Here is an 18991-nt window from a genome sequence, read left to right as displayed (position 1 = left end):
CACAATTACTTTATGCTACCTGTTTGGAGTTTATTAAAGAGGAGAAAGGAGGAGATTTATTCAAAAGATAAAAATACGTGAAATATTAATTAAATTATATAAGGAATTCACATCTCACTTTACCAAAATTATAAGAAAATGGATTAATAAGAATACTTTACTTTTTTATTTTTATCAAACGTAAGATTAGGATTCATACTTAAATTTTAACGATCTTTCCTTTAAGGATGTATTCTTTTCACATTGATACACTTTTCACATCAATTTGTATAATATTTATTTATTACTTTATCTTTATTTTTTGTTCCAGTTAATTAATTTCATGAGTGTATTTAAAAGATACTTATAAATTTTATATAACTCATAAATATTTATGAATATCAACAAATGTTTTAAAAAATATTTATATTTTTAGAATAAAATTAAAAAAAATATAAATATAAAGTAAACTAAATTAAATTTTAAATTTAATTTAATAAAATATAAATTAAATTTTAATTAAATATATTTTAAGAAATTATAAATTAAATTTTAATGTGAACTCTTTGCCAATAATAAATATCCTATACTTATATCCAATCTCTTTATAAATAAATATTAAAATAATAATTATTCATTATATATATATATATATAAATAAATATATTATCTATAAATACTATCTATCCATTTAGATAATGGTTTGAAAAAGAAAAAAGTTATACGTGACCACTGACATTTAACGTGTATGTATTTTATATATATATATATATATATATATATATATATATATATATCACCTATCCATCCATTTGGATGATGGCTTTAAAAGGAAAAAAAAGTTATAGGTGACCACCTGACATTTAACCAGAATAGAGGGACCAGACAAAAGTTTCCACTGTGTTGTAATTTGTTAAAAAATCAATAACAAAAGAGGAAAATAATATATATAGAGAAAAGTAGTAAAGTAAAAAGTATAATTTTTGGGATTAAAATATATTTTAATTAGTGTATAAATATTTTTATATTATGCATTTATTTATTTATTTTTCTATGATACAATTTGTAAATCTAGTCTATTATTTTCCAGCTCTGTTTGTTTGTAAAAACATAATATAATTTACTGGTCTAATGTAATAAAATAGGTTTAAAATCTTAATTTGTTTTTTAAGTATATATATATATATATATATATATATATATATATATATATTCTGAAAACACACATAATTATATTAATATTTTCTGATTTTAAATATGTTAATTGATATTTTTAATCAGATAAATTAAATAATTATTAATTTTATATATTAAATTATTTTTATACTTAATATTTAAAATTTGATTTATGAGTGTTAATAATCTAATAAAAATATTTTTATTTACTTATATCATTTAAATAATATAAATAAAAAAATTAATTTTAAATTTTCAAAGTAAAAAGAAAATTAGAGAGTCAACTCTCTTACTCTTTCTCCAAAATTTAATTTTAAATTTTGAAAGTAAAAAGCGAATTTTGAAAATTAACCCACCCTATTCAACTATTGGAAGTTGCGCTCCCTCCACCACCACCGAATGCTCCCTGCACCACTCATACCAATTTTGCCCTTTTCTAAAATGGATGTCAACATCCGTTTTACCTTCAACGGATGTTGACATCTGTCCGTTCACACATATTTTATATTTTAAATTTTTGTTTTTATTTAAAAAAAAAATCTTCAATGGATGTGGCGACATCGGTTAACAGATTGCCACGTCCGTTTTAATAAAATTTTTAAAGTTATTTTGATTATTATTTAAATAATAATATATAAATTAAATTAATAATAATTATTTTATTAAATAAAATTAAATTAATTCATAAATAATTAAGTAATAGTTTTAAATTAATTAAATAATATTTATATATTAATTTAAAATATAATAAATTAAAAATTAAAAAAGAAAAAACTTCATGGATGTTGTCACATCCATTTTAATAAATTTTTAAAAACTATTTTATTATTTAAATAATAATACATAAATTAAATTAATAATAATTATTTTATTAAATAAAATAAAATTAATTTATAAATAATTAAGTAATAATTTTAAAAAAAATTAAATAATATTTATATATTAATTTAAAAACTTAAAAAACCAAAAACTTAAAAAAAAAAAAAACTAAACGGATGTGAGACATTCGCTAACGGATGTGGCACATCCATTGAAGAATTTTTCTTCAACAGATGTCGATATCCGTTCAAGATAAAAGGAGGAGGTGTAGGATATTTTAAAATATAAAGGATAGTTTTGAAATTTAGAAAAAGTGTTGTGGTGCAGGGGAGCAATGTGTGGTGGTGTAGGAAGAAACCCTCTCAACTCTTTCTTTAATTCATTCAAATTGGATCTTGAATAAGGGTTTTACTTTTTGCACTTCCACAATTTCTTTCCCTATCTACATATTTTAAAATGATTATTTTATCTTTTGTCAAAGACTTTTCATTCCCACTCCATGTATTCTTTTTATATTTTAGATTATATAGTTTAAAATATATTTTTATTTTATTCGTATAATGTAAAATATAAATTTTATATTATAAAATGTGTAATATAAAATAAAAATTATATATTTTTAAAGATGTATAATTCAAACTACAAAATAAACATTCTAAATTTTACATTCTAAAATATAAATTTTATATCCTGAAATATACATTATAAAATACAAAATAAAAGATCATTCAAGACTCATGAACCACACATTATTACCGTGTGGAATTATTTTAAGATGGCTATGCAAGCCTATTTACATTCTAAAATGCATTTTTTTTAGCTTTTGTATTTCAAATTATATATCCTCAAATATAAATTTTATATAAAGAATTATATGCTTCAAAGTATAAATTAATACTTTAGATTGTATATTTTGGATTGTGTATTTTAAAATAAAAAATATTAATGTTTAACATTTTAAATTATATAATCGAAAACATCTCTAAACCATGTGAAGTTGAAACTAAAAGTTAAATTTTGAAATTTGAAATTTATGAAAATGCATGATAAAATTAAGGGAGTTCTGGAAAAATTTGCCCCGACATAGTGTTTTGTAAGTTTCACACTGAAAGACACTATTCACCACTTTAGAGTAATTTTAAATCAACATAATCTTAAGATAAATAATATTAATATAAATATAATATCAAGATAAAAAAGTTATAGAGTTAAAAATTATATTGCTAAATATAATTTTTTAAAATCCATGTTTACGTAGACGTTTAATTTTTTCTTTTTTTTTTCTAAGTGTATTATTATAATATAATTAGAGTTAAATTCCATAGGTTGCAAACCAAACAAATACGGAGAACCACTAAAAATCACATTTTCTTTATATTAAAAACATCGAGAAATTTTGTTTTATAAAAAGCTAAAGAAGCTATAACATATAGTTAAAGTATCTCAATGCACATTGATGCCATTTAAGATGTTGCAATTTTCTTTTAAATTATTCTTAAATATAAACTATTTCATTTACACATAAAATACATAATTACTAACTTTATTGTAAGTGCTACACTTAACAGTTAATTTTCAACATTTAAAATTATTTTTATAACTTTTTAATTAATAAAATTCAATACTCAAATTACATTTTAAAATTTTCAAATGCACAGCGTGTTTTTCTAGTAATAATAATATAATGAGATTAAAAAACTAGTGATGACAGTTTATAACTGAAGTATGTTTTTGAAAAAAGGATAATAGTTTCTGTAGAAAATTTTAACAATGATATAGTTTTTAAAGGAAAATAACCAATCAGGAACCACATCTATTACAGTGATACAATTGGCCGAAGAAGTATTTTTTTTAATGTATCTTGATTTTTCCTTTTCTTTCAATAGTGCACACAATGCCTATGGATCTGTTTACTCTCTTTCATTCCAAAATAGGAACGTATATTCTGAAATGCCTATACCAGAATAAAAAATAATACTGGACAAAAGATATTTGTAAGGTGCGAAAAATTGGACCCATTCCTTAAAATTTCATCCAGTAGGAAAAAAAAGCATGGTATTCGGGCATCAGTCATGGATTTTTTGGTCCTCAATATCACTGAATGCAGCAAATATGACAATATAATCTGATACAGTGGACAACTTGATCACAAGTGTAGCACTGCATAGCATCATCCACCAAAGAAATATTCCTCAGAATGCTAAATAATTAGACGTACAGACAAGAGGTATAGGAAACATAAATGTTGAACAGAGGAAGTCACTAAAAGAAAATCATAGACGACTTATCACAGCTTCCACCTCGGTGGGGGTGTAAAGATGATATGTTGGAGCCACCTTGGCAATGTCAACGTTGTTGGGAGTGACCTAAGATGAAAATCACAAAATAAAACAATTAGTTTTTTATTCTCCCTTTTATTTCAGGGAGGGGCGTCAATCAATTGACAAAACATGCATTTGATTTGTTGCTTACCTTCTCTTCCATAACTTGCTTCAAAATGGATAAAGCGATAGTCTCAGCTTCCTGAAGAGTTAGGTCCTGCACAACATAATAATTAACACCAGATTGCATTGCTTTATACTATGTTTCAGCATAATTCTAGAAAAATAATCACTGATTTTTAAAAAGCACTCTCAGGGACCTAAAAGAAACACTTATTTCTCCAAAATAAACATTGAATCAAACACGCACTTAAAGCCTCTAGAATGAAAGATGTCCTTTACAGCAAATATTGGCAGTGCATTGACAGAACTCCAGAACAAAATACGAAAATGGCATTAATTTGACCATCAAAATTATCAAAAAAATTTAACTAGCTTAACTTTTTCCTAGACATGGACAAAATTCATTATAATTAGTAGAATTTAGAAATATAAACACTAAAAACAAGCAACAATGTCAACTGAACAGTTGCCGTACGTATATTAATGCTAAGACAGGAATATGAAAATAGGATTTAAACAAAAATCAGCAGACTAGGTAAATTGTTTTATCTTCTGTAAATTGGAAACTAGGTAAAATCCTGAAGACGAAGTTTAATTTTGTGATTCCAGATAAAAAGAATATATATAGTTTGAATAATATTACCTTTTGTTACGTTATTTTTAAGGGGAGGTAATCAACTATAAGTTTACTGTTACAAACAGCATAGAAGGTTTATGTACAATAAATATAAAAATATTGATACCTTGTTGAATTGTTCTTGCAGTGAACTGTCTGCACCTTCCGACCCTGAACCAATTGCTTTTCCGTTGCATTGCCAAAATGTGCCAGATGGATCGGTGTAATATCTGAAAATCAGAACGTTTAAATCCAGTAAATGTAAGAAGTCCAAAATGAAAAGGGCTGGGAAGAAGACCAGAAGAGATAACTGCATATCATCCAGTGACTGAAGAAATAAAAGCCTAGGGAGTAGGCCAAAAACAGAATAATGCTCTGCATTTATTTATTGTCTAATCAGTAATCTCCATTAGTGTATCTGCGACATACATGAATAAGAAAATTGTTTATATTGAGCCTTAAACCTTTATATGTAGGTGAACTACATGCTACCCTCAATTGTTTCCTTGTTAAGGTAGAAAAAAGTTGCAAGTTGCAACCAACAACTGATTACCATTGCATAACAAAAACCTCAATATATACTTTCTTGAGAGTAGATTTAACAGGGTAGATAGGTGAACCATAAAATGAAATAATGCCACAAAGGAATGGTAAAACAAGGTACTTTGTTGAACCAAAAATAGCATTATCTTAAAACTACAAAGAGCAATAAGATGCTGCAGTACTGCATGACTATGAAACACCTGCAGAGAATGTCAAAGTTCCGACTTCAATTAGACAAGGAAGATGTAATATACACCAACTTTTAAGAACTTTTTTCTTAAAAATATCTTTTGAAGCATGTTATAAAATGTTTGGGAAATCCATAAGCTTTTTATAAAAATAAATCAAAACAATATCAGATTTTATAATGTTTTTAGAAACTACAATGAATAGCTTCAAAAAACAATCCCCACAAAAAGCACACTTCTACACAATCTCAAAATTACTTTTTAAATCTTAAACAAATAAGCTCTCAACATAAAAAGGCCTTGAGTAACAACAAAAGAGGATCCTAAAGGAACAATCCTATGATCATGAACGACCAAAATATTAATTGTTATTGAAATATCTTTTATCCAGAATTGCTTTTTATAATTTTACAAATTACTAGATAAAAGCAAAAGATAATAGGAACAATAACATCAATTTAAAAAGATCACCAGCATCATAAATTCAGACAAACACTTTTAAAGTAATCATTGGATAAACATAGAAAACAAACCAAAAGGGCAACTCCATCAGAAGTAGCCATTTCTTAATAGATGAAACAAATACTTACAAGCTAGGTCCATTCTCATCATGACCAGCAATGAGAAGAGATACTCCAAATGGTCGAGACTGCCAAAAAGAAGAAAAAAACGGCGTATGTTAAAATACATGCATGATGATCTACTGTCACTGCTATTAAGTGTTTTGTACAAAAAGAAAAAGGCTTATTGGCACATGCTTCTTAAGCACCTTATATGAGGAACTGTATATTTATAAATTATAATGTTGAACGTTCAACGATGGATGCAACCAGGATATCAGTGCATTAAGAAATGTTTAGGTAAATAAACATTTGTTTATATCTCCAATCAACAGTTGTCAAATGCAATATACAAATTATCGATATTCCTAGCAGATACTTCAGAAACAACTTCACAAGTTCATAAACTATTTTTTCCTAAACAGAAGCATCAGAAACAAGCAAGCAAACAAATAAAAGCACAAATATCAAAGTTGAGAAATTCTCACCATGGATTCTTCATCACCTTCACCAAAACGCAAGGCGAGATCACAAAGAGCTTGGGTTGTAGACTCAACAGTCATTGGCTCACCATAGGAGAACCTATGGTTCTGCAAACAAGAAACCAAAATATATCAATCATTAACTAATCAACTACTTAATATATGCTATAAGGTTCACAATACCTGAGTTTCCACTCGTGCATGCTCAACAAGTGTTCGAGCATCAGCAATCAATCCACTCATTGCACAACCTATGTGCTCATCAATTTCCATAATTTTCTCAACACTACTTGGCTCCTGAAAGAAAGTAGTAGGCTTTTAACAATGAAGGTGCAAAGCACAAGTAACCACAGCAAGATAAATCATGTTTCTTTATATCCAATAAAATCCATATAAACTATAAATTCAGTTATAGTATAGGCAAACATTTATGTGTTCACGATACACAGAACCTAACAATAAATGACCCAAGCCCACCCCATCAGCAAAAAAAAGGGTCTCTTTTCACCCTAAAACAAAAATGAAGAATACTATGATAGCAGAATATAAAGGAAACAGCATTACTTTTCGTGGTACATGACTGTATGCACAACCCACATTTTTGTCTATAAAATGAACATCAACAACAGCTTGCTACCAAAATTCAATTTATGTGAAGCATATCTATGGCAAAAACCAACATTTGTACAAGTATATTTCCTACTTAATTCCATCAACCTGTATACTTATAGTCAATGGTCACTGGCACATTTATGGGTAAATGGTAAATGTCACAGTAAGATGATAAATATACCGAAATAATTAAAAGTAAAGAAACAGACCAGCAGTGGTGAAGTTATGCGCTTTTCAACAGCAAGGACAACACCCTCTTTAGTCTTCAACCCAATTGCAGTTGATCCCAGCTGCAATCCATGAATTGACAAACATAAAAATCAGGAAAGAAATAGTAAGCCTTTTTCTTTTCTTTACTGATGGATAACAATAATCACAGAAGAGAAAGAACAGAATGAAGCAACATACCTTGATGGCTTCAATTGCATATTCAACCTGAAACAAACGGCCTTCAGGAGAGAAGGTGTTGACTCCTCGGTCATACTCAGTTCTATTTCAATCACAACGTAGACAATTAAACAATTAGGAAAAAAATAATGGATTCAGGAAACCCATTGGTTTATTGAATCAAGCAAAACGGAAAAGGCCTGAACTGCATGTTAGAAGCAAAGGATGGGGAATTCACCTTGTGAGAAACATCTCTGATAAAATTTGGTGAAATTACTGCACAAAATGGTGGAAGCAGAAGAGATTAGAACAAAGAAGGGCATGAGTAAAGAAGGGGATAGGTTCGGGGGGTATTGGAATTACTAAAGAGGCATGGTTTGTTCCTCAAGGGGTTTTGTAGGAATAGGAACAAGCCGGGGTGGGGACACATTTTTCCCTCCCCAACCCCCTACCACATTCCCAGATAGGGCTGAAAACATCCCCACCCATGATTACTGTTTACCACTTTTAGCACATTTGTTAATCTACCAGTATATTTCTCAAGCCCTACAGTTTATAATTTAAAAATCTAATATTAATTTAGAAAGTCAAATCTAACAATATAAAACATACACGAGCACAGTAGAACTTACTATAATAAGCTGCTAATGTAGCCTCATTATAAGTAATTGAAATGTAGTCTAGTTAAAATAATAATCAGATATCAATCTAACATCATAAATCTAATACAAGCATTGTAGAAATTTCAATAATAATGTACGGCATTCACCTAGTCCTTATATTGGGTATTTTCAGACTGCTAAAGTTTCCTATAACTCCTACACTGTCCTTCAAAAACCTGGAGCCACTGATTATCTCCAATAAAGGAAATAGAACAGAGGTTCATATTTCTTGTGTACTGAGATTATCACCGTGCCTACCAAAGTAATCAACACAGTTACTGGACTTGTACACCAGGAACACAAAACTCCAGTGGACAATTAAGCTTAAGGAGATTTTAATATGCTCTAAGATTAAGAAAACATCTAACCAGATTACCATAAAGAAAATCCTAAATTTATAATTTTTACTTAATTTAAACATACGTTCATAAGTGATGCAAGCTTTGGCAGGCAACACATCTTAATAGATGACAACGCACCACTCAAAAAGAAATGACCAACAAATGTAATAAATTGAAAAGTTCAACAACAACAGTGGTTTTATAGAAGTTGCAAAACAGTAACAGGTACACTGTTGCAAACGCGATCACAATGCCTAAGCAAAGACAAGCAATGAATTAGTACGAGATATTCACCAAGAACTCCCCCTGTAAAGGAGTAATCAATTCCTTATTCGGCAATCCAAAAACCAGTCCCATATACACACATCTCTCTCATGTTTATCAACACTTGATACTGAACCACTCTGATATTTCTCTCCAATTTTTTTTAGCCACTTGATACTGAACTCTAAAGGCACAAGACTAACCACCCGACCGCACCCTCTCTAATTCATAATATCCCTCAAACTGAACATTTTCCTTTCGTTTTAAAACATACAGAAAACCGACCTCTCATTCTCACTTGCCAGCTGTCTCTCTCTCTCACCCTTTGATACCTTTTCTATAAACATTTAAACACAAATTCCCTCAGATTCCCTTTCTTTACTTCGTTTCTTTAAATTTCTATGCCTCCATTAATCAACCCATTTAGTGTGATATTCACCGAATAACGACGATGGCTGGTGCAGAAGCTCTCATATACACAGCCATACCCAGCTCAAAGCAACCACTGACTCACGAGCAATCATGAGTCAGCACACTATTGAGTAAACATCATCAGATCATCCATCCAAAGAATGGACAAGAATAGATTAGAATTGGACAACATGCAGTGAATCAAAGAGGGGTAAGTGAGGAAAGGGGAAACGAAATTGAAATTGAAATTGCAATGCAAAATAAAATCAAAAACACTTAAGGGAAGAAACCCTACCTCCCGTTGGATCTGCGAATGCCAAATGAGTGTCCCGCACTGCAGCAGAGGGTTCGGCTTTTGAACTTAATTTGCTTGCTCAAGGGGCATTCTCAAAAGAGTCAAAAGTAAAATGGAAAAATAATATCGATACTATAAATATATTTAACAGAAAATTACTATAAAAAAAATTAAATAGGTATATAGTGTGGCATATGGGATGAGAAGGTTGTTTTTCTTTTTTACCATAGAAAAGTTTATGTTGATGTAAAAAAGGGTATTTGTTGTAATATATTATATTATATCTTATTTAATTAGTTTTTAAATTAATTTAATTAATATAAAAACATTGAATAATTTTTTTAAATAGTTTATTTTAAAATTTTAAACTTATTACAAATTAATTTATAGTTTACAATTTGTTTATATTTCAATACATTCTTTATATTTTAAATTTCATTACAAATTAGAGTAATAAATATTTTATTAATTTGAAATAATAAAAATTACTTATCCGTTTATATTAATTGAAATATTGTTTTATATTAATCACAAAATTTAATATTTTTTAAAATGTAAGTAAAATAATGGGATAAGACAAGAAAAAGTAATTTCCACCTCACTATTTATTTATTAAAAAAATAGTAAAAATTTAATTAAAAATATAAAATATATATATGTAATTGAATAAATTAAACAAATTTAATAAGAAAACTAAAGTATCTAAATTTATATAAAGGGCACAAATATTAAAACAATTTTTTTTATAAATTCTTATTAAATTCCTAAAAAATGATTAATTATTTTTCATAAGTAAAAAAAATTGATTGAGTAAGAAATGGAAAATACAAAAATCATATTATTTTTTTCTAGATTGTGTTGGCACATCAGATCATAGATTTAATTCTTACAAGCCATGAAATTGGTCTTCCATTTAAACCTTTCCTGAGATCTTTTCATTGATATTTGCATTCATTTGTCCATTTGTTCCATATCAAAAGGCCCATTTTTCTCCACTTAGAAAAAAAATCCAATCATTCATTATCCACACTCGGACCTTCTCCTACTTGCCTTCATGTAAGCTCCATCAATTTTTCTTCATTTCAAATTTGTGTTCCATTCTTTCTCACAGATGTTTGTACATGGTCTGTTGCATTGACACATGACATAGTTATGCCAATTCACTCTTGAAGCGCCACTGAAACTTAAATGTTGGCTCATGCACAGGTTAAATTCTATATGCACTCTAAGCCACACCCTTATAGAACCACGAGCTTGCATGAATGATTCTGAATGGAAAGCCAATGATTCCAGTAGTGTGGCTCTGGAGAAGTTCAAAAGAGACAGCGTTTACATTGACAGAAATGGGAAACTAAGGAACTTCAATCACAAAAAAGTGTCCAGGAAAAAATGTAACAAACTCTTGAAACATGAGTATGTTCGCTTGTTCATTGAAACATGTGTGTTTGTGTCATGTTTGAAAAGTGTGTAGTTTTCTATGACCAGGTGGTTCTTTGAGAGGACGAGGATGGAAATACGGTTCTGGGTTTGTTGATGGGATTTTCCCTGTGTTGAGTCCAACTGCACAGGAGATTCTGGATTTCCTTGAAAAGGGTGTGGAGAGTGAGGGTATTTGGAGTTCACTGGAAAAGTTTCCAGCCACTCTTGACTTATGGGATGATATTTTCACTGTGGCTGTTCAACTTCGGATGAGGAAAAAATGGGATTCAATCATTTGGGTCAGAAACTCACATTGCTGCCTTCAAACTTCTCATTTATTTTTCATTTTTGCATGGCTATTGTCTTTTATTGGATTATTAAACATGATTATGCCTCTGAAAAGATGTTACAATATATCGATTTTTAGTGTAGGCCTTTCTTAACCCATTTTATCTTCAGCTGATTGTAATGTTTTGTAACTCCACACTCAAATCTTAGTTTTCTGTTTTACTCTATAGATTAACTACTTTCATTCTCTTTCTCTTACCAAAATATGTTGTGTCTGTCTCTAGTATTGATAATGACAACATTTGTTTCATAAACTTTTTTCTTCTTCTAGCAGATTTACCTTGCTGGTAATGTTTTTGCCAGTCAAATTCTTTGAAGCGTTAACTGTATGGGTTGCCTGTTAAATCCATCATACATTCATGTTCATGTGTCACCTGTCATTGTCTATTTTATGGGACTAAAGTGGCATGAATACTAGGGCAGTGACACTAAATTTTTGTTTTTGTTTAAGGAAGTTATCAGTTTGTTTTGGTATTTCATAACAGAAAAAACTGTACAGATATGTAGATGGATACTGCTAAGGAGCTCCTATAAGCCAGATGTAATCTGCTATAACTTACTCATAGATGCTTTTGGGCAAAAGCTTTTATACAAGGAGGCCGAATCCACATATCTGCAGCTTCTGGAGACTCGATGCATTCCCACTGAAGATACCTATGCCCTTCTTATAAAGGCTTATTGCTTGTCTGGGCTACTAGAAAAGGCAGAAGCAGTCTTTGCAGAAACGAGAAATTATGGTCTTCCTTCAAGTATGTTCCTGAATTACCTTGTTCATCCACACATGTTGTGACTTTGAGGACTAGGACAATGTAGGTAACCTTAGTATAAAACTGAAGACACTGCCAAATTACTCTGGTTCTAGTTTGTATTCAAAAAAGTGTCATTTCCTTGCTCTTTCCACGGATTCCTCAAGGGTCATCTTAGTTAGACATGCTGACTATATATTTTTCATTCTAGTAACCTTTTCAATTTTGTTTACTAGGAACCTTGGATAGTGAAAAGGTTTTTATGCCAACTTCTATGCAATGACATGGTGAATATTCAATTTTAGATTTCAAACACAGGGAAGAGATAAGATGTTAGGGGAAGTGAAAAACACATTTTATGTAACTTGTTTTCACCAACTTTGGTTTTCTTCGGCATTTATTGAGGCTATTCCAAACTTTACCCAATATTTTTTGCATGCAAAACTTTTATGTGCATCCATTTTTTATAACTGGAAATTTGATCCTTTAAAATAGCTAACCATATGAGAATAAATAATCCAGGTGCAGTTGTATACAATGCTTATATAAATGGGTTAATGAAAGGAGGAAATTCTCACAAAGTAGAAGAGATTTTCCAGAGAATGAAGAGGGATGCGTGCAAGCCAACCACTGAAACTTATACCATGTTGATAAATTTATATGGAAAGGTGAGCTTATGAAGATTCAATATTTTCTGACTGTAATTTTACTTTTGACATTTTCTGTAAGATCGGATCTGATGGGTTTCAAAATTAGGCAACAAATTCTGTGACTGTCCTCGACTAAACCAAATCTGTGTAATTGTTGATGACCTTCACAGCTACAAAGATGACACATTTTCAAGACATTTATGATATATAGACTTTTATGCATACATTCTAGTGTTTTCCTTACAGTGCAGTCATAACATAAAGTCTTAAATTTTAAAAATTATGCAGGCTGGTAAATCCTTTATGGCCTTAAAAATGTTTCATGAAATGACCAACCAAAAGTGCAAACCTAACATTTGCACATACACTGCTCTGGTGAATGCATTTGCGAGAGAAGGACTGTGCGAAAAAGCAGAAGAAGTGTTTGAGCAAATGCAAGAAGCAGGGCTTGAACCTGATGTATATACTTATAATGCCCTCATGGAAGCTTACAGGTTGTTAAGTAAGAGGCATAAATACCTCTTTGATTGTGATTTATTATCCGTTTAATCTGTTTTGCTCTATTTACTTCTCTTAGATAACCGTGAATCCATGATATTTTAGATGTTCTGCAGAAGAAACTTAATAAATGCAGTGAACTTACATGACAAATAGGCTTTATCAGGTTATTTTGGATAACTGATAAAAACCTTCACCTCTGAGGTTGAGTTAGAAGGTTTACTGCTGTAAATTTTTACAAAAGTTGTCTCTGTCGAATGTGTCAATTCCATTTTTTTAGTGTTCTCTGTTATTAATTGCAATGGTTTCATATCTAGGAAATATATCAAGAATTTCTTCTTCCAACAGTCGTGCAGGTTATCCTTATGGAGCTGCAGAAATTTTTTCACTAATGCAGCACATGGGATGTGAACCAGATAGAGCCTCGTATAATATATTGGTAGATGCATATGGTAGAGCGGGTTTTCAAGATGGTAATTACCTTCCCTTGGAAGTTATCATTATGTTTTGTTAATTCAAATGAAATAGCCTATCAGAAAATCTCATGAATTGATCCCAAAAGTTTGCATTACCTGTCTGTAAACAACGTTATTTCAGATATCCCCACCCCACCAAAAAAGTTTTCTTTTTTCAGCAGACATAAAAGAAAAAGTGAAAAATTTCTTGCAAATTCGGTGAAATTTATTCATTCTGGACTATCTACTTCAGAATCTTGATCTGGGTTTGTACATACGAGAGATACGCATGCACTGCAACCAGTATGCTGAAATTTTTGTCACGTATAGTCTTCAGATCTGTTTATCCGCTTTACTGGTCTGATACATTGTTTTTTCTCTGCACTTCCTTATGAATGAAACTCAGATGCTGAAGCTGTTTTTGAAGATATGAAAAGAGTGGGAATAACACCAACAATGAAATCTCATATGGTTCTTCTTTCTGCCTACTCTAAAATGGGCAGTGTGAACAAGTGTGAGGAGATTCTCAACCAAATGTCTAAATCTGGTCTGAAACTAGACACCTATGTTCTGAACAGCATGCTAAACCTGTACGGACGTTTAGGCCAATTTGCAAAAATGGAAGAAGTTCTGACAGTGATGGAAAAAGGATCATATGTAGCTGATATCAGTACCTATAATATCTTGATAAATAGGTATGGACAAGCAGGATTTATTGAGAGAATGGAAGAGTTTTTCCAGTTGCTACCTGGCAAAGGTTTAAAACCTGATGTGGTAACTTGGACTTCACGTATTGGAGCCTACTCCAAGAAAAAGCTTTACTTGAGATGCTTAGAAATATTTGAAGAAATGATTGATTCTGGTTGCTACCCAGATGGAGGAACGGCTAAGGTTCTTCTTGCAGCATGTTCCAACCAAGATCAGACAGAGCAGGTTACTACTGTGATTAGAACAATGCACAAAGATATGAACACTGAATTGCCAGTTTAACTTGTTTGATCTTTCAGCTGCTACTGTCAAGAAAGTGTTATACATACGATTTTTTTTTTAATAAAATGTTCAAAAGTACAGTTACTTTAATAAGATGAAAAATGATTAAATGAAGTAGCATAATGCTATTTTTTTTTTCTATCCTGCAATGTTCTATTGTCATATCTTAATTTAGTAACTAAAATTTAGCCTCTAATAATTGGTTAAACTTTTAGAAAAAATTTGCTTTTCTATCATAAAATTGATTCATTTTGAACGAGAATTTGCTTTTATTTATGAGTTATTCTTTTTTATCCATGAAATGAAATTGTGAAATGTTGTAGTTCTCTGATTAACTTTTAAATATTTCGTGAATTAAAATTAATTCTAAAGTTAAAATGAATATAATAACTACTTATATGAAGGGAATGTACAGTGTATTTTTATATCAATTAAATGTAATTATTAAGATTTTATTTTTTATGATTTATTACATACATGCAATTCTATTTTTTAAGTTTTCTTTACAATCTATAATACCCTCTATCTATTAAAGTGATCGTGTGTATGACATGTGTGAAAATAAAATTATACAATTTAAATTTCTAGTTTTTATTTATAATTTTTAATTAAAACTTTGTTTTTTTGTCTACAATCTTTAACTAACGATTATAAATAAAATGTTGAATTTTAAAAAATATTATACGAAGTTGCAAAATAATAAAATAAATATAACAAAATAATGCGTGCTCTTAATATATATTATGGCATGTGTATATTTCATGAATAAAATTTTAGTTTTACACCCAATAACATAAAGAAAAAACAATGCTTTATATCTGTGTAAATATTCGAGTTATTTATATTTTTTTTATATCATAAATCAAATACTTAACTTTAATTAAGTCAAAATAAAAAATTTCCTCACTAAACTAACGAAATTATACTTATTTTAATTCAATTAGCTTTAAAATATTACAAGAATATACAAATATCACACAATAATATATCTATAAATCAAAACATAATCAAACTATTACACCTCACAAAAAATCCGAAATCTACAGTAAAATATTGATTAAAAATGATTAAGAAGTATGTTTTTAAGCCTCGTTACGTCCCACAAAACTGGTTTATACACCTCACTTGTAAATTCGCCTCACTTGTAAATTCGCCTTAATTAACAAACCAAAGCTGGTGATTATATTTTACAATACCTCACCAAATAATGCCAAAGTAAACATAGATCAGTCAAAAGTGAGAAACTAAGCATATTATTCTGGCAAGCTGATCATAGATGGTAACAGCACTAACGATACATTAACAATAAATAAAAGCTGATAACTCTCACGATCTAACATCTTCCACACGGCTTTCGAAGCTTTTGAGTGGTATTATTATATACCCTTTTGAAGTTTGACTGATTTGAGCTCTTCAATAAGCTCTTTCAAATTGTTATGAGAAGTGCCACCACTCTGAATCGCTTTCTTTGCTTCATCACTCAACACTTTCACTCTCTTCCTCATTTCTACACACTCTTCTCCACCCATCACCAAAACAATTGCTTTTCGAATCTCCTCCCTCTTCACTGTTTCACTCCCAAAATCATTCAAGTTTCGCCATTCTTTTGCTCCAGCCGAAACTCCAATTTTCAACACATCCACCACCAACTTCTCATTGAAAAACTGCTCCGAAAATATAGGCCAAGCCACCAATGGCAATCCTGCAATCACACTTTCAAACACAGTGTTCATCCCACAGTGAGTCACCACTGCCCCAGTAGCAGGATGGTCTAGTATAGCAAGCTGTGGTGCCCAACCCCATATCAGATACCCTTTGTTGCTTTCTCGCACCCTCTTTTCAAATTCCTCCAGGAAACCCCTATCCCCATCATCGTCGTTTTTCCTAACCACCCATATGAAATCATGTCCACAATCTTCAAGTGCGTGGGCTATTTCAACAAGCTGTGCAGTAGGGAACTTGTTCATGCTCCCAAAACTCACATACAAAACACAGTTCTCTTTCTTCGAATCAAGCCATCTCATCAACTCTTCGTCTGTTCTTTTTCCTTCTCCTTCTTTTGCATGCCCTCTACCAGCCTTGTCCAACTCGTCTCGGTTCGCCCACAACGAAACTGGTCCTATACTCCAACTCTTAGTACCCATGACCCTCTTGTAATGCTCCTCGTAAGCTCCCTCAAACTCGTAAAAGCTCTTGAACAGTGACCCGTAGCTCTTTTTCTCTGATTCTTTAATCATCTTCTTTAAATAGGTATAGGGCTTTGGTGCTCTGAGCCAATCCGGTAACTGCGAGCGTGTCATCTCCAACTTGTGGGGCAACCCAGGAAGCTCAAAACTCTCACCATCAGAATCTACCTATGAAACACATACACAACCCGCTTCAAAAAAGTAGAAAAATTCACGAGACATGATGATTTATAATTGTAATTTGATTCGGTTTCAGATGTACATAGTTAAGAATCTTGCTTTTATACCTTGGCGTGAGGAGCAAACTCTTCAACGCAGTTCATTGCACAGTGAGAAAAGTAACAGGCCCCGACATAAACGAGCCTTGGAATTCCAAGTTCGGCGGCTGCATCGGCGCTCCATGGGTAGAACATGTCGGTGACAATGAAATCGGGTTTCATAACACGGAAGAGTTCCTGGTACTGGCCTTGGAGAATGGACAGTCCCTCGCTGATTTTCATCGTCAAGAGTGGAGGAGTGTCGGCGTTGATGGTTTCAACACCTTCTGGCAAACCAGGGACTTGCGGGAACTTTACCACATGGGTTCGAATGGGGCGGCCACGGCTAGAATCACGGTCGATGGAGCTTTGGAAGACGGCGGCGTTTGCTGGTGTGGTGATTATCGTCACATCCACGCCGTGTGTGGCGAAGAGCCTCGCCATGTCCACCACCGGAATTAGGTGACTGGTTGAGATGAATGGAAGAAAAATAGCCTTCAGCATTTCAGCTTCACCTTTGATCTCACGGGACCCCATGGTTATGGATCTTTAATGGAAAATGATCTTCATCGACATGTATATTAAAAAGGAAAACAATTATTAGTACGGAGTATGGCCTGAAACATTAATTTATGTAACCCATGGAATGCAAGGGATTATTTTAAAAATTAATGTAACACAACGAATGCAAGGGATTATTTTAAAAAGTTCTCTGATGTATAAAAGGTTTTAGACATTTATTTTTTTTATTTTTTCATATTTGTACTCGACGTTTGTGTGAGTGTCGTTAGTCAGACGTTAGAGATATGCCTCAGACGTCTATATAAACGTCCATTGTAGTCAGGCCCAACGTTTATATAAACATTCGAGACATATCCCCAATGTTTATGTAGACATCGGAAGAAGATACTCCAACGTTTATATATCTGAACGAGTTATTTAGGAATTATGGAATTGGACGGTGGATTTTCAATTTAGGAATTAGTTATATATTTGAAGTGTTCTTATGTGTTCTCTTCATTTAATAAAATCAATTTGAAAACTCACCAACTAATTTATAAGAAAACTTCTAAAAAATAATAATATACAGACTCTCACTGTTTTAAATATTTTGCTTTTTTTTTTACCATATTATTTATAATACTTGTAAGTATATTTGTTATTGACATTTATCATTTACAAATACCTTGTTTTTTTTTAAACATATTCTTAGAGTTGAAAAGTCGGGAAATTTGAAAAGCGCTGCTAAATGTGACCTACTTTTTGTTTTTTGCAGCAAAAATAAAAAACACTATAAACGTGGTCCTTCGTAAAGGCAGCAGTGTTTAAATTATAAAAGCTTTTCACGCTGGATTTTCAATACTGGATATTTATTTGTAAATGATTAGTGTATGATTTTATTGAATGGATTTTGGGGACAATGATTGAGGGGATTTGAAAGGATTTGAAGGTAAATTTTTTTTGTTGTTTATTTGAGTAGATCTCGAGGTAAGTGAGAGTGAATTTGGAATTAAAGTTTTTAAGAATTAGTGTAAGATTTTATTGATATCATGGATTAAAAAAATTTAGTTCGAAATTCACTCTGAAATTCCCTCAATTACTCTCTTCCATATCCATTCAAGTGAAGAAAGCCTTAATATGAAATTGACAATTATATTATTGA

At 31.0% G+C, this 18991-nt stretch overlaps 3 protein-coding genes across 4 annotated transcripts; 1 reads left to right on the top strand and 2 right to left on the bottom strand.

Annotated features, from left to right (window-relative positions):
- Positions 1–3974: 3974 nt before the first annotated feature.
- LOC124827799 (proteasome subunit alpha type-5) lies at positions 3975–9899 on the bottom strand. Its single transcript, XM_047300946.2, has 10 exons — positions 9780–9899; positions 8045–8082; positions 7828–7909; positions 7629–7709; positions 6991–7104; positions 6814–6915; positions 6356–6414; positions 5162–5264; positions 4447–4512; positions 3975–4340 (listed from the first exon to the last, which is right to left on the bottom strand). Exons 2-10 carry the CDS (start codon positions 8056–8058, stop codon positions 4248–4250), a joined length of 714 nt encoding a protein of 237 aa, XP_047156902.1. The 5' UTR covers positions 8059–8082; positions 9780–9899; the 3' UTR covers positions 3975–4247.
- An 811-nt stretch (positions 9900–10710) lies between these two features.
- On the top strand, positions 10711–15026 carry LOC124827798 (Tetratricopeptide repeat (TPR)-like superfamily protein). Of its 2 annotated transcripts, XM_047300945.2 has the most exons (8): positions 10711–10835; positions 10986–11170; positions 11265–11497; positions 12046–12295; positions 12815–12960; positions 13231–13436; positions 13789–13913; positions 14302–15026. In XM_047300945.2, coding segments are annotated over exons 1-8 (1731 nt in total). In that variant the 5' UTR covers positions 10711–10833; the 3' UTR covers positions 14886–15026. The 2 variants fall into 2 exon arrangements, with proteins under 2 accessions (XP_047156901.1, XP_047156900.1); XM_047300944.2 differs by lacking the exon at positions 10711–10835 and having other exon boundaries at positions 10849–11170.
- Positions 15027–16122: 1096 nt separating this feature from the next.
- On the bottom strand, positions 16123–17906 carry LOC124827797 (soyasapogenol B glucuronide galactosyltransferase-like). The gene is made up of 2 exons (XM_088097730.1): positions 17359–17906; positions 16123–17239 (listed from the first exon to the last, which is right to left on the bottom strand). The coding sequence occupies exons 1-2, from the start codon at positions 17863–17865 to the stop codon at positions 16262–16264; spliced, it is 1485 nt and encodes a 494-aa protein (XP_087953856.1). The 5' UTR covers positions 17866–17906; the 3' UTR covers positions 16123–16261.
- Between the last annotated feature and the right edge of the window lie 1085 nt (positions 17907–18991).

Source organism: Vigna umbellata, chromosome 8 (assembly GCF_029865625.1).
Source record: "Vigna umbellata cultivar VRB3 chromosome 8, Vumbellata_1.0, whole genome shotgun sequence".
Classification (NCBI taxonomy): domain Eukaryota; kingdom Viridiplantae; phylum Streptophyta; class Magnoliopsida; order Fabales; family Fabaceae; genus Vigna; species Vigna umbellata.
Note: the sequence above shows the minus strand (reverse complement) of the source record. Positions and strands in the feature narration are given on the sequence as shown.